The following is a 15,929-nucleotide window of genomic DNA, read 5'->3' as shown; positions in this document are numbered from 1 at the left end:
ACGCAGCATTGAGGGAGCCGATTCCTCCTGGTTTCTCAACATCCTCGAGAGGCCAGTCCTGGTCCACCAGGAGAGAGCCAAGTAGCAACGCTAGCGCAATAGATTTACGAGGACCAACTCAGTAGCCGCAGAGCAGTGAGCGAGCAGTGCAAGTTTGTCGGGACGGAGCAACTTTGAGCGAGAAACAAAACTCAAGCTGGAGGGTGGGAGAGAGAGAGAGAGAAGTTTCTGAGCATTGTCGCAGAGCGGAAGTGGCCTTTTGCAAATTTCGGCTGCTGTCCTATGCTTCCAGGGGCACCGTGGGAATTCCTTTGGAGTAATTAGGTTAGATCACAAAATCAAAATATAAAACCACAAAATATATAACCTAAATTAAAAACAACAACCCCATAACCCCCCCACCCCCCAAAACCCCACATTTTAAAAGGGCATAGGATGTCCATCAAATCAACCAAAGGCCTGGTTATAAAGGAACGTTTTTGCCTGGGGCCTAAAGTTTTAGTGTTGAGTGTCACTAGAATAAAGTTGTCCACATTGTTTGCCCACCACCACCTTTCTCCTTCTCCAACAACACTGCATAGAGATCGCACAAGTCCTCTAAGAAGCAGATGTACACACAGTTCTGCTCGCTTTATTCTATGGAAATGGGGCTTGGTGTCCATTGTAACGCTGCACAATAGCCACATCTTTTCTCTTTCTTTTCTTTTTTGGAATGGTAGGAACGTCCTGGGTTTTGCCTTGCGATTGTCGAGCTCAGCAATAAAGCTCTCGTTTGGCACAATAGGGAAAGATCAGGAGAGGCTTATGAGAGAGCTGTTTTATTGGTGTGTTTTGTAGTTAGAGCTTTCTTTGTCAGTAATAAGTCAAGGAGGAAGGAGAAGAATAGGCACAGTTTGCTTGTTTCCCTCCTTTCTCATTCCTTCCGTGACAAGGGCACATTTTAATTCCTACCGGTAATAAATAGCAAAAGAGATATTTGTGTGGGGGCTTTTCTGTTTCTTTATACCTGAGCGACGGCTAAACAAGCTCGGCAAGGAGAAGGGAGGTCTTGCAGTACCTAACCTTTTAAATGTTTTTAGAATACCTTTAAATTCTGTGAAGTCCTCCACACACTTTGAACACTGCTTCTGCGGACAATCCCTTCGTTGGCTTCCTTGTCGCTCTAGGGTTTGGGTCAGTGTCGCGAGGAAAAACTGAGCGGAGTGTGGTATTTTTGTGTGGCTTGTTTCCTCAGTTCTATTCCTCCTTTTAGCCTTAACAAACCCTTAGCAATTCACTCTCGCTTAAAACACTTAGATGTGCAGTGGAATCAATCGTTGGTAGACAGTTTTCCTGTTGTCTCTTCACTTTGCTTTGAACTCCAGGGAAGTTCTAAGTGGGAAAATCGTCGTCTGTGGTGTGCGTCTTATTGTATCCCATGCAGAGCTAGATAATCTTCCAGCTTACACACCCGTCCTCTTGAGTGCCCTTGGGGTTCCCTCCAGAGCACATTTGGGAATGATGTACAGTGGTACCTCGGGTTACACATGCTTCAGGTTACATACTCCGCTAACCCAGAAATAACGCTCCAGGTTAAGAACTTCGCTTCAGGATAAGAACAGAAATTGTGCTCTGGTGGCGCAGCGGCAGCAGGAGGTCCCATTAGCTAAAGTGGTGCTTCAGGTTAAGAACAGTTTCAGGTTAAGAACGGACCTCCTGAATGAATTAAGTACGTAACCAGAGGTACCGCTGTAGTACTTTGGGGGGGGGGGAAGGAGGCAAGGGAAAGCATTGGCATAGCATGGGGAGGGGCAGAGCTGTGGTTGCCTTGGGCGCAAAATGGTTAGGGGTGCAAAGTTCCAACTCCCGGTGCTGCCTTGATAGAGCTGCGCACTTCCGTCGCTGGGCTCTCTTGAAAACAGCTTCTCCCTGAGAACCAGGGACAACGGAACGACTCTTCTTATCTCTGCGGCTGTGATCTCCCAGGTGACGTCGTCATCATTAGGCGGTTGAATGCGCATGCGTACTCCATTTCTCTCCCTCTCACCACCCCGCTCTGTGCGGCCCCGGGCTCCGGCAACCCGCGCTATGCCACTGGAGGAAAGTCCTGTTGCATGCACAGAAATCCTTCAGCTAGCAAGGTGGCTGCATTTTGTACAAGCCTAGGTGTGGTCATTCAACTCTCTCTTCCCTGCTAGTCCATAACAGGTCAGTTCAGGTGGCTGTTAGCAGTGGTTAACGAATCAGGAGCCAGTCTCCGGAACTTGTGCTCCCTCCTCCCTTAGTCACAGCTGGCTTCTCTTTTTACGAGGATTTGAAACCTCAGTTGGGTTTCAGATTCGTTTGCCGAGCGGAGACAAGCCAGTGGAAGCTGGAATGGGCCCTGCTTTCTCCGGGGCCGGCTCTTCCTCTGCGGAGAGGCCGTTTTCGGAAAGTTATATATGCCTGCGATAGAACCACTGTTACCTAATTTTAATTGTTTGATCTTTTCCCTCCGCTTGCTCCAGAAACCCAGCTCGGTTCGCATTGATCAATTGGATCGTGAGCAGTTCAACCCTGATGTGATTACTTTCCCCATTATTGTCCACTTTGGAATACGACCTGCTCAACTCAGTTATGCCGGAGACCCACAGTAAGCAATTATTGTCAAGCCTGGGGTTGAATGCAGTCTTAACAGCCTTGCTCTTGATGGGCAGGTGCAGAAGCAAATGCTTCTGTTAAAGCAGTTACAAACACCCACCGCGATAGTACTCTGGGGAATAGATGGAAAGGGTGAGGGAGCAAAAATCAGTAATTGTTCTGCGCTGCACAGTAAAATTCTGGGCTCTGAAATGCTTTCTCTCCCCCCCCCTTCTCTTAAGTGAAAACATTTCGCTTTCTGCATTCCTTTAATTTTGTTTCAAAGGCATGCATGCTTTTAAAAATGAAATCCCTATATTGTAAACCGTAGACCATTTATCTTGAACCAGCGCAGATTTCCCTTCTCTTAATTTCTGTGGGTTCCCTGAAGACTCAATTCCCTTACGTTTTGTGCACTGCATGATGGATCATTAACATTGTTTTGTTCTCTGGGGAGTAATCTGCAAAATGGTCAAGGGCTGGTCAAGATCTGGTTTATAACTTTGCGATATATCACCAGCTAAACATCACAACAGGGATGGCACTGTGGGTTAAACTACAGAGCCTAGGGCTTGCCGATCAGAAGGTCGGCGATTCGAATCCTGTTGCTCGGTCCCAGCTCCTGCCAACCTAGCAGTTCGAAAGCACGTCAAGTGCAAGTAGATAAATAGGTACCGCTCCGGCGGGAAGGTAAACACCGTTTCCGTGCACTGCTCTGGTTCGCCAGAAGCGGCTTAGTCATGCTGGCCACACGACCCAGAAGCTGTACGCCAGCTCCCTTGGCCAGTAAAGCAAGATGAGCGCCACAACCCCAGAGTCGTCCGCGACTGGACCTAACAGTCAGGGGTCCCTTTACCTTTTTAAACATCGCGACACACCGATATATCACAATGTCTGAAATAATGATGGAACAACGTAGAGGTGAACAGTAGGGCTAGACAATATCTGGTTTTCAACTGCTAAACATCGTGATATGCTGATACATCACAATGTCTGAAATAAAGATGGAGCTGGTTTTCAGCTTTGAGAGATATCACCAGCTAAACATTGCAATATACCGATATATCACAATGTCTGAAATAAGGAGCTGGTTTTCAACTTTGTGACACATCCCCAGCTAAACATTGTGATATACTGATATATCACAATATCTAAAATAAGGATGGAGCTATGTAGAGGCATTGGTTGGCTTCACCTTTCCCCCCACATGGTGATTTTTGCATAGCGTGCACACATCCTGATTCACAATATATTGCCAGGTCAAAAACTACGAAACTGATATCACGATAGGAACTTCAACCCGGTTTGAGGAGATATATTGATATATCGCCCAGTCCTAATACTGAGGCCATCCTGGTAGCCTTATCCTCTGTAAATTTTTCTAATGGCTGCCCAGGTTTTTCCCCATTACCATTCAAGCTTTTACCCATCACTGCTGCATTTTGTCATAGCAAATCTCCCACCACCTTCCTTGATTCTTCCTGCAGCTCCTCGTAGTTTGCCTCACGTAGACACTGTCTCTTGTAAAGGGGGAAAAACCTGGTCTTGGGAACAGTCCAAGTGCCCGAGTCCATGGGCTTTGATCCAAGCAATGATGTGTTCTTCCTTTTGTAGAGAAACAAAGCCCAACAACCTTTGTTCAGCTGGAAGCGGAGCTGGGAAATGGTTGGCTGTGCTCTCTTTTCAAGACAATGCCAGTTTCCATATATAGGATAGGAAAGGATTTCTTTCCAGTATGGACCTGAGAATTGCTAGGCAGCCGTCTTAACTAATAGAGGGACGCGGGTGGCGCTGTGGGTTAAACCACAGAGCCTAGGGCTTGCTGATCGGAAGGTCAGCGGTTCGAATCCCTGCGACGGGGTGAGCTTCCGTTGCTCGGTCCCTGCTCCTGCCCACCTAGCAGTTTGAAAGCACATCAAAGTGCAAGTAGATAAATAGGTACCGCTCCGGCGGGAAGGTAAACGGCGTTTCTGTGTGCTGCTCTGGTTCGCCAGAAGCAGCTTTGTCATGCTGGCCACATGACCCAGAAGCTGTACGCCGGCTCCCTCGGCCAGTAACGCAAGATGAGCACCGCAACCCCAGAGTCGGACACGACTGGACCTAATGGTCAGGGGGTCCCTTTACCCTTTACCGTCTAAACTAAAAACAAAAAGGAAACGGATCAAGACTGATTTATCTCCCATCCAAATTTTTATTACTATTATTATTTTAATTCTCAGGTACCAAAAACTCTGGAAGAGTTACGTGAAATTGCGCCACCTGCTGGCTAACAGCCCCAAAGTGAAACAAGCGGATAAGCAGAAACTTGTGCAAAGAGAAGTATGATTTTATTTTATTTTATTTTATTTTATTTTATTTTATTTTATTCCCGTCCTAATTTCTCTGTGTGTCTGTATACCATGTTTTGTTTCTTTACGTTGCTGTTGCCTTTGCTGAGACTCGAACCCTGGACCTTAGGCTGAAGAGGGTGCTGGAAAATATTGCCACGGTTCTTTGCAAATAGCACAGCGTTAATGCACCATTGCTTTGTCTCCAAAGCAATTTAGACCTTTGGCATTTTAATTTATTCCTTTGCTCTGCCTCATGCTCTCTACCACAGATTCCCAGATTTAGGTTTTCCTTTTTTCCCAACAACAACAAACCCAAGAGACAGAAGACTAGGGCTGGGCGATACCTGATTTTCGGCATTGTGATATATCAGCAGCTTAATGGTGTGACATGCCGATATACCACGATTTCTGGAATGTATCCTGGCTGCCTCTTCTTCCACAAGAAGCAGCCGAAATACATTGCCCAGCCCTACCAAGCCCCGAGGGACCCAGGTGGCGCTGTGGGTTAAACCACAGAGTCTAGGGCTTGCTGATCAGAAGGTCGGCGGTTCGAATCCCTGCCACGGGGTGAGCTCCCATTGCTTGGTCCCTGCTCCTGCCCACCTAGCAGTTCGAAAGCACAGTAAAAGTGCAAGTAGATAAATAGGTACCGCTCCAGCGGGAAGGTAAACGGCGTTTCTGTGCGCTGCTCTGGTTCGCCAGAAGCGGCTTTGTCATGCTGGCCACACGACCCGGAAGCTGTCTGAGGACAAACGCCGGCTCCCTCGGCCTATAGAGCGAGATGAGCGCCGCAACCCCAGAGTCGGACACGACTGGACCTGATGGTCAGGGGTCCCTTTACCTTTACCTTTACCTTTACCTTTACCAAGCCCCGATATTGCTCTGGCTCATGCAAACAGGAGAGGCACTGGGGGCTTCATTAAACTGCTCAGCTAGGGGTGGGGGGCAGCCTTCAGGTGAGCGATCCCCATACTGCTCCATCTCATCCGAGAGGCAGGGCGCTTCCTTGGAGGTGCAGACACCGCCTGCAGGCAATTTGAGCTGGCACGATGCATTCCCAGCTCAGATGGTCCGAAACGGGTATCGCAACCTGAACGCCAATTTATCGGCCAGCTCTACAGAAGGCTGAGCTTCTGGAGCAACAGTCAGTTTCTGGCAGATTGCCTGAGTCTGACAGAAGCAAAAGAAAAGGCCTGCTGGATCAGGCCAAAGCCCGTAAGATTCAGCATCCGGTTATCACAGTGGCCAAACAGATGCCTCTGGCAAGCACACGAGAGCATCAGATTCTGGGATTCTTGCAAAGCATGCCGGACTTAGTGAAAGTTGATCTGACACACTTTCTGTGTTGGCATGATCTCAAGCCTTTTGAGGAACTGCTCAGGTGCTGCGCGTGGCTCCTGTCCACACCTGCAGTGTGTTCTGTGCACAAACCTGGTAGTCATTTTCCCGGAACGTGGAAACGTGCCTTATATGAAGCCGGATCGCCGGTCCATCTTAGCACCGTCTACATTGGTCTGCAGCAGCTTTCTAGGTTTTCAAGATGGGAAACACTCAGGTCTGATACAATCCCAGGTTGGGAGGGGAAGAGCAGATCGATATGGTATTATTTAAGTATGAGAAAGACGATGGAACTCTAGGGCCAAGCACTAGGGCCCAGATGCCATTGAACTTCATCCTAGCACATGGGGTGTGGGAGGGTATTCTCATTTTCTTACGTCGTGTTTTGCTCCCATGTCCCAAGCAGCGAGTGAGAGAAGCCCCATTGACCCAAGACTCTCTTTTCTGAATGCTCGTAAGGGCAATTTAGGTTGCTCTGCTGAGCTATCCCAGGTCAGGTCCTACAGAGATAACCCCCCCTTTCTTTTTTCTTTTTTGCTTTAAAGGAAGCGCTGCAGAAGATTAGGCAGAAAAACACCATGCGTCGCGAAGTGACCGTCGAGCTGAGCAGCCAAGGGTTCTGGAAAACGGGCATCCGCTCCGATGTCTGTCAGGTGAGTGGATACCCTTCCGTATCCCTAGCGAACGAAGCATATGCATTTTATTTATTTGTGTGAAATCTGAGGCATGCGGATGAGGCGGCTGGGATAGGGGTAGCAAGTGAGAGCCCCCCTCCATTGCTGCCGTCTTCCAGTGTGGTGTAGTGGTTAAGAGCGGTAGTCTCATAATCTGGTGAACTGGGTTTGCGTCTCCTCTCCTCCACATGTAGCTGCTGGGTGACCTTGGGCTAGTCACACTTCTCTGAAGTCTCAGCCCCACTGACATCCCAGAGTGTTTGTTGTGGGGGAGGAAGGGAAAGGAGAATGTTAGCCGCTTGGAGACTCATTAGGGTAGTGATAAAGCGGGGTATCAAATCCAAACTCCTCTTCTTCTTCTTCTTCTTCTTCTTCTTCTTCTTCTTCTTCTTCTACTACTACTACTTGAATACTTGAAAAAACATAGGGCTAAAAGTTCCAGGTAAATAAATAATGGCAATTCTTTCTCCTAGCATGCCATGATGCTCCCTGTCCTGACTCATCACATCCGCTACCATCAATGTTTGATGCATCTAGATAAACTGATAGGCTACACTTTTAAAGATCGCTGCTTATTGCAGGTAAGCAAATGCTGAAGGTCATACACCGGAACGCACTCCTATGTGTTTGAAGTTGCATTGTGGCGGGGGGAAAGGAGCAGGGAATAGATGCGCTGGTAAGTTTGCATTAGCTTGTGGATGGCAGAGCCAGAGAACTGACCAGGGCGACCTGGAGACGGGGGGGGGGGGGGCTGATGGAGGCAGCCAATCAGGGAGCCAAAGAATGTGTCGGAAGCACCGGCCCTTGGCATCACATGGTGCGCCAACGGGGTTGGAGCAGAGAGAGGGGCTGGATCTACACTGATCTGTAGAAACGCTTAAAAAATAGCAGTATAGCTTTCAATGCCATTTCCTATTGCTCTACAGCGCCCTCTGGTGTCACATGTTTATAATGTATTTTTAACGTTTTAACTGACCCATGTAGATGAGTCCAGGGCATTGGTTGGAGGGGGGTCAATGAAAGGATGGAAGGGGTGGAATATAAGGAGAAGGATGGTGGAGCTGTTTATGTTTATAAGGTGTAGGTAAATCAAGTATTTAGATCTAGTCCACCTGCATTCCTGTGAATACGAAACAAAGGTGTCAGAAAATATGCCATTAAAGAGCAAAGATTTTATCATGCCTGATATTTTTGCATGGTTATTGGCTGCAGCAATTAGATCCTCACGTGCAGTTCTCTGTTGCTTTTTTTTTAATTATTGAGAGTCTTTCAAGTGAACAAATAGAGTTAAAATGGAAAGCGTTGAAAAGTACATGCCTTTTCCTTTCCCCCACAATATGCAGTTTCAATCTGAAATTTCAGAGCTCAGAAACTGCTCGTGCTCGTGAAATTCCCTGTCACAAAACACGCCCGGAACAATGGGAGTTTCGAACTCTGCCTCAAACTGTGCCGGTTCCACGTGTTCCTGAACTATAAGTTGTCTTTGGAACTGAGTTGCAACGCTTAGCTATTGGCGCTTACTGACGCTGAGGACTTGGAACAACCAATGGATTCAAACTACAAGAAAGAAGATTCCACCTAAACATTAGGAAGAACTTCCTGGCAGTGAGAGCTGTTCGGCAGTGGAATTTGCTACCAAGGAGTGTGGTGGAGTCTCCTTCTTTGGAGGTCTTTAAGCAGAGGCTTGACAGCCATCTGTCAGGAATGCTTTGATGGTGTTTCCTGCTTGGCAGGGGGTTGGACTGGATGGCCGTTGTGGTCTCTTCCAACTCTAGGATTCTAGGATTCTATGATTCTAAAACTTCTGAACTTGCTTTATCGGTTGTGCAAACTTGGGGTGGTTCTGCGCTGCTGAAATTTCACGGCAGCTGTCCGTTTTAAAGCTTTGCAGTGATCGGAATGAGCAGTGCAGGCTTACAAGGCTGTTTTGTCTTTACTTTGGGATTCTGTCGCGTTTACAGCTGGCCATGACTCACCCAAGCCATCACCTAAACTTCGGGATGAATCCAGACCACGCCAGAAATTCTTTGTCCAATTGCGGCATCCGCCAGCCCAAATATGGAGATAGGAAAGTCCACCACATGCATATGAGGAAAAAAGGTACGTTTTGCTGGTGTCTTGATTTCCCCCTCTCACTTCTCTCTCCTCATCTATTTTACTTCCTTTCCTCTACTGTATATATCACCTTTCTTCTCTTGAGGAACCCAAGGCATTATTATTATTATTATTATTATTATTATTAATTACTTATACCCCGCCCATCTGGCCAGGTTTCCCCAGCCACTTTGGGCAGCTTCCAACAGAATATAAAAAACACGATAAAACATGAAACATTTGAAACCACCTTTCTTCTTTTGAGGAACCCAAGGCATAATAATAATAATAATAATAATAATAATAATAATAATAATAATAATAATAATAATAATAATATATGGCTGTGTTTCCCCGGCCACTCTGGGCGGCTCCCAACAGAATATTAAAAACATGATAAAACATCAAACATTAAAAACTTCCCTAAACAGAGTTGTCTTCAGATGTCTTCTAAAAGTCAGATAGTGGTTTATTTCCTTGACATCTGGTGGGAGGGCGTTCCACCAGGGCAGGTGCCACTACCAAGAGGGCCATCTGCCTTGTTCCCTGTAGCCTCACTTCTCGCAGTGAGGGAACCGCCCTTGGAGCTGGACCTCAGTATCCAGGCTGAACGATGGGGATGGAGACGCTCCTTCAGGTATACTTAGGTGTCGTTGCCAAGTGGTCATGCATCCTGGTGCTAATCAGAGCCAGCATGCCTTCTCATAAGACCGTTCCCCATGCTGTGTTCTCATCGCCCGAATGTCGATTGCTGTTCTACCATGAGGTGGCAAAAGCAGGCAGAGTTCTTGTGCTGCTTGCATGTAGAAATCGAGCCCAACAAGCGAAAGGTTTTTTGTTTGTTTGTTTGTTTTTTGCATAGTTCAGCCCCTATTATTTTACTAATTGCAGGGTGGTTGTGTAAAGTAAATCCCATTGAATTCAATGGGGCATATTCCCAGGTTTGTGGAGTTAAGATGGTCATCTGAGTTGAATGGATAGTTTGCTTTTAAAAAAGGGGGAGACTTTCCAGACTAAAGTGTGAAAAGGATGGGCTTCACACGTGGTGAATGCCCAAAGCCGAAAAGGTTGGGCAATGGTCAAACAGGGTTGGGACTGGAGAAATTGCAGCTGGATTTTGAGTCTACAGAGGTACTTGGCAATTGGGATACAGAGGTACCTATTGGGATACAAACCTATGTTATAAGCTCCCCCCCCCCTTTATTTATTCTTTTCAGGTTTATACATTTTGCTAATTTTACAATCATTTTAACAATTCAAAACTTGACTTCCTTCCCCCTCTTTCTGTGGTTCCTTAAATTGATTTTTAATATCTTTTGCATATCCAAATTAACTTAATTTGTTCATTTATTCATCTGCTTTTAATATATACTCTTATACAACTGCAGGTTATTACAGTAATCCTGCCAGTGTTCTTACATGTTTACAATTTATCTGCAAATATTCAATAAACCATTTCCATTCTTTTATTAAAAGTTTGTTATCTTGATTTCTTATTCTTCTGGTAAGTTTCACCCTTTCTGCATATTCCATAAGTTTTTGTATCCGTTCTTCCTTTGCTGGGACTTATTCTTCTTTCCATTTTGGGGCGAGTAACATTCTTGCCGCTGTAGTCACATAAATGAATAAGTTTCTATACAGTTTAGGTAGTTCTGGCCCTATCATTCCCAAAAGAAAAGCTTCTGACTTTTTTTTACAAATGTTATTTTAAACATCCTTTTCAATTCATTATGTATCATTTCCCAGTAGCTTTAACCTTACTACAAACGTATGTCATAAGCTTGATCATTTACTGTTGAGATGACAATACATAATTCACGTTACTGGAAGGGTACTTTTGTGCTGAACCCTTAAAAGAAAATGTGCCTGTTTACACGGGGTTACCTTTTAAATATCATGTGGTTTGTATTCCCCCCCCCCCCCCCCAGGCATAAACACCTTGATCAATATCATGTCACGTCTTGGGCAAGATGATCCAACTCCTTCCAGGTATGCAAACAACATAATTTCTGGGTGGTAGTTGTTGCAATTACGAGCTCGCTGGTCCATTGCAGTAAGTGGGATCAGAACAGAACTCTTAATGACAATAATAATAGTAATAATAATAATAATTAATAACAACAACTTTATTATTTATACCCCACCTATCTGATTGGGTTTTCCCAGCCGTTCTGGGCAGCTTTCAGTTAGGAGGAACTGCGCATTTCCAGCAACAGGATATTGCAGTGCCACATGGTCAGAACTGCTACCAGTCAACCTATTTATGGCCTCTGCACCTTTCACCTATTTGCAGTAACGCGGGTGGCGCTGTGGTCTAAACCACTGAGCCTCTTGGGCTTGCCAGTCAGAAGGTCAGCGTTCGAATCCATGCAATGGGGTGAGCTCCCGTTGCTCTGTCCCAGCTCCTGCCAACCTAGCAGTTCGAAAGCACACCAGCGCAAGTAGATAAATCGGTATCACTGTGGCGGGAAGATAAACAACGTTTCCGCGCGCTCTGGTTTCCATCACGGTGTCCCTTTGTGCCAGAAGTGGCATAGTCATGCTGGCCACATGACCCGGAAAGCTGTCTGTGGACAACTGCCGGCTCCCTCGTCCTGAAAGCGAGATGAGCGGCGCAACCCCAAAGTCGCCTTTGACAGGACTTAACCACCCAGGGGGTCCTTTACGTTTACATTTACACAAACGACATAGTTTCTGGGTGGTAGTTGTTGCAATTACAAGCTCGCTGTTCCATTGCAGTAAGCGGGATCAAAAACAGAAATATTATTATTATTATTATTATTATTATTATTATTATTATTATTATTATTATTATTTATACTCCACCCATCTGGCTTTCAGTTAGGGGAAACTGTGCATTTCCAGCAACACAATATTGCATGGCTGTAACTGCTCCCAGTAAACCTATTCGTGGCCTGTGCACCTTTTGCCTCTTTGCAGTAACCACCTGGTTACTCATTGGTTAGTGATTTCTTTCCAGTCTTAAAAACACACTCGGCTTACCTGCTTTCCGGCAAATGCCCAAGCGCTCCCGGCAAGCCTCTTTCCGTGCAGGGAAAGAGCAGGAGGGACCGCGATGCTGTACCAAACAGAGGATGCCATACCTGTTATGAAAACTTCCCGCGGGGGCAGGTTGAAAGACTGACCCCCAAGGCGGACGAAGCTTCCGTGCCCTCTGGCTTCAGGAGTCCAGGGGCACAAGGGTAATATGCGATTGTTTCCCAGCTTGAAAAACAACACGCATCAGCCAGTAAGGCTAAAACCTACTTTATTGTAGATAAAGTGCAGAATGTCTCTGCGTAGCCAGCTCATTATTTCAGAGCTGTCTATTGAAGCGCCTGCATCTCCTGACGCAGAACTGAAAGTAAAATACATCCGTACATTACAATGACATCACATGTGTGGAATGACTGTTGGATTTCCCACAGTGCGAAACATGACGCTTAAGTCTTGTGACCTTGCTGCTGCAGCGTTCGCAGCTCGGCATGGTATAATATCACAACAGTACCTCCCTGCAAGATGCTTTCTTTTTCTTCTTCCAAGGCACCGTGCCAAAAGCCTTAAGATGGCCTAGGAGGAGGCTTCTCTTTAAATCATCCAGGGCAATGGCAGGGCACGCGAAAGCTGGTCTCAGCATGCCATTGTACATCATTATTCTTTTCCTTTGGTTAATAAGTTGACACAAAATTACGATCGGCCTTATTACCTTTCCGGCTGCCTGTGGTTTTTTTTGGTGCCGCACAGAAGAAACCCAAATATTCACTGTTGGGCATCGGAGGATGGCGTGTCAAAGACCGAAAGCAGTGGGAGCCTAACACTTTTTTTGCTTTATCGCCCCAAGGAGTTGACCGGCTGTTGTTTATCCATCGCTAGTTGCTCATATGCATAAGGGTCACGTGTAACGGTCCTGGCATTTGTCTGTTTGCAGGATCAACCACAACGAGCGCTTGGAATTTTTGGGAGATGCTGTGGTTGAATTTTTAACTAGGTGAGTATTGGGTTCACTCCTAACGCACCTTCTGGTATAAAATCGTACCTTGCTCATTAAAATAAAACATAAAAAAACCCGATTTGTTTCGGGCTATCATGCAGTTGAAAGGGTATTCTGCCAATTAAAACTCTGATGTCTTTTATTTATTTTTGTTCTGAAACACCAAAGACCTCTGCTGTTTTTTTTTTTTAAAAAAACAAACAAACAAAAGTAGACATAAAGTGTCGCTTCCAGTATGCTAAACAGGCCAAAATCTGTATTTCTTCCATCTCCCTCATATCCTTGCAAGCTAAATTGGTGTCATTCCTGCTTTCCAGATGTGGAAAAGAGGCCCTTAGGGAATCAAATCTTTTTTTTCTTTCCTTTCTTTCTTTCTTTAAAAAAAACTAATTTATTGGCTTTGTTGTTCGAATAGCCATACAAAAGTCTTTAAAAAAGAAAGGGGGGGGGGGGAGAAATAAGAAGTAATTTAGATAGTCCTCAAAATGCTTCAAGCACGTTCCTGTCTGTATCTCATTTTGCTTAGGACTAAGCTCAGAATTGAACCCAGATCCAGTTCTAGATATTCTGTCATCAACTGGTACCTTTTGCTCTCTAGTTTGTCAGCAGCTCCAAAAAGAGGGCAGGGGGGGGGAATGACTGGACTTTATCCTGTTAATGTGCATCCTGGCAATTTTGTATGTCCAGGTGGAAGCTGACCTCACTCTGCATGCTCAGAATTCAAAGAGGTGACTGCTGCTGTTGAGAGCCGACTCTCACAGTGATTTGCCTTCCATTGTGAGAGGACTCTACCACTTGTACCAGTCTTAGTTTAGCAGGGCTTTTGCTAAAACTGCTTTTCTTGCCTCGCCTTTGAGGCTGCTGGGGAAATGTAGGCGAGTCGTTATTCCTCTCCCAGGTTGCGCTCAGATTTTTATTTTTATTTAAATAGAACAAAAATTATATACAGTGGAACCCCGGGTTACGCACACCCTGGGTTGCGGACGTTTGAGTTAAGAACGGCCACAACCCGGAAGCATTTCCGGAGCGCACTCTTCCAACTTTCTGCTTCGGCTTTTTGTGTACTTTTCAAGGGAGAAAACTATAACCACCTCCCATCATCTTGCAAAAAGGGAAGGGGGCGCAGAGCCATCAAGGGACGACCCCAAGGCTGCCACGTTGGCAAGCCCCAAATCAGTCTATTGCTCAGTTTCCCCTGTATAACATGTTACTGGGCATTTAAAAGAAAGAGAGTACAGTAGAACCTCAGTTCACGAACGTTTCAGAATCTGAACGCCAAAACCCGGAAGTAAATGCTTCCATTTTCAAACGTGCCTTGGAAGTTGAATGGCTTCTGCTGCGTGTTTTTTTTTTTTTCAATTTTCTAAACTGAATTTGCGGGCAGCCCTTTGCACCTCGGTTTCCGAGCGTTTCGGAAGTAAAACGGTCTACCGGAACGGATTACGTTCGAAAACCGAGGTTCCACTGTAGATGCAAAAGGTTTTTGGCCTGCCAAGTCCGCATCCCCGCTGCAGCTCAGGAGGCTGCCCATGCCTCGTGTCTTCGTTTGAAGTTTCATTCCGAGCCGAGGGCCTGAAGTGTAATACTCTGAGATGAAAAGCTGATGACTGTGTCCTGTCAAATGTAATTGAAAGTTGCTCATAACAGCTCTGGAGAATGGCTAGTCTAGGGCCAAACGCTTCAAAGTTTATAGCCGGCAAATAAAAGGAATACATCATTTTGGAACGTGTCATCTTCCTGTCACGGAGCTCCTTGATCTTTCCGACTGTAATCTCAAGCAAAAAGTGTGTTTGCAAATACACTTTGAATCCCCCCACCCACCCACCCAATTCTCTCTCCCCAAGTGTGGGGTTAGTACTCATTAATCCCAACTTCATAATGGCGCACTTGGCGTTTTGCCTTTCGGTAGTTTGCAGTTTCGTGCTTGTGTATTTGGAATAAATCACTAACATATTCCCGGTTAATGGAAGGTGGCTTTCATTTTTCCTGCATAGGCTCTTCTCAGAAAGAAACAACAACAAAAAACCCCTGACAAAAATAATGTAAAATTGACTTTTTATAGCCTAGCGAAAACAGCAGCCATTTCCTTGGTAAGTGTCATTTGTGACAGCAGGTAGCACCCAAAACTCCAGGGTGGGAGATTTGAAGCTCATTTCTAGATCTCAGGTGTGTCCGTTTGTAATGGGAAAAGTGGTCTACTTATTTAGAGAGAGGCTGCAAAAGTGTTAAGATGTTACGGAAGAAGAAAAGAAAAATGCCATCGGTGCCTTCCCACAACTACTTTGGGATGAGCGGCTTTTTGCTTTGTTTGGTTTGCATAAAACCGTATGTGGGCTTTTATCTCCGAAAATAGCAGGGGCTGAAGGAGGACAGATTTATTTAATGCTCAAAAACAAGCTCTCTGAGTACTTATATTTACGTAAACCTCCGCAGTGCATTTTTACATGTAATCTTTCTGAGGCTCGAAAATTGGCACTGTGAGCATAGAACTTTCCCCGGGATGTGATTTCTTTGTAGGGGCTGTTCTGGCAGCCAAAACGCCTTGGTCTTTGTACGAGTTGGTACAAAAGAAATTGTCTGCCACGTTGAAGTCAGTGGGGCCTGTACAGGATTGCGCCGTGCGGCTGCAACCCTTTGCACAGTTATCTAGGAGGAAGTCTCATTGTACTTAGTTGGATTTACTTCTGGGTGGCGCTGTGGTCTAAACCACTGAGCCTTGGGCTTTCCGATCAGAAGGTCGGCGGTTCGAATCCCCGCGATGGGGTGAGCTCCCGTTGCTCGGTCCCAGCTCCTGCCAACCTAGCAATTCGAAAGCACGTCAAAGTGCAAGTAGATAAATAGGTACCACTCCGGCGGGAAAGTAAACGCCGTTCCCATGCACTGCTCTGGTTTCGCCAGAAGCGG

General features: G+C 45.9%; 1 protein-coding gene across 2 annotated transcripts in view; it reads left to right on the top strand.

Annotated features, from left to right (window-relative positions):
• Nucleotides 1-15,929, top strand: part of DROSHA (drosha ribonuclease III) — a 78,489-nt gene that overhangs the window by 21,415 nt on the left and 41,145 nt on the right. For both annotated transcript variants that reach the window (XM_033154411.1, XM_033154412.1), the window contains exons 13-19: nt 2,487-2,611; nt 4,818-4,917; nt 6,812-6,919; nt 7,414-7,521; nt 8,902-9,040; nt 10,963-11,023; nt 12,963-13,022. In XM_033154411.1, the coding sequence (XP_033010302.1) occupies nt 2,487-2,611; nt 4,818-4,917; nt 6,812-6,919; nt 7,414-7,521; nt 8,902-9,040; nt 10,963-11,023; nt 12,963-13,022 (701 nt within the window). The remainder of the gene's footprint in view (nt 1-2,486; nt 2,612-4,817; nt 4,918-6,811; nt 6,920-7,413; nt 7,522-8,901; nt 9,041-10,962; nt 11,024-12,962; nt 13,023-15,929) is intronic.

Source organism: Lacerta agilis, chromosome 7 (genome assembly GCF_009819535.1).
Source record: "Lacerta agilis isolate rLacAgi1 chromosome 7, rLacAgi1.pri, whole genome shotgun sequence".
In the NCBI taxonomy this organism is placed as follows: domain Eukaryota; kingdom Metazoa; phylum Chordata; class Lepidosauria; order Squamata; family Lacertidae; genus Lacerta; species Lacerta agilis.
The sequence above is the reverse complement of the archived record's forward strand: the minus strand, read 5'-3'. Positions and strand labels throughout refer to the sequence as shown.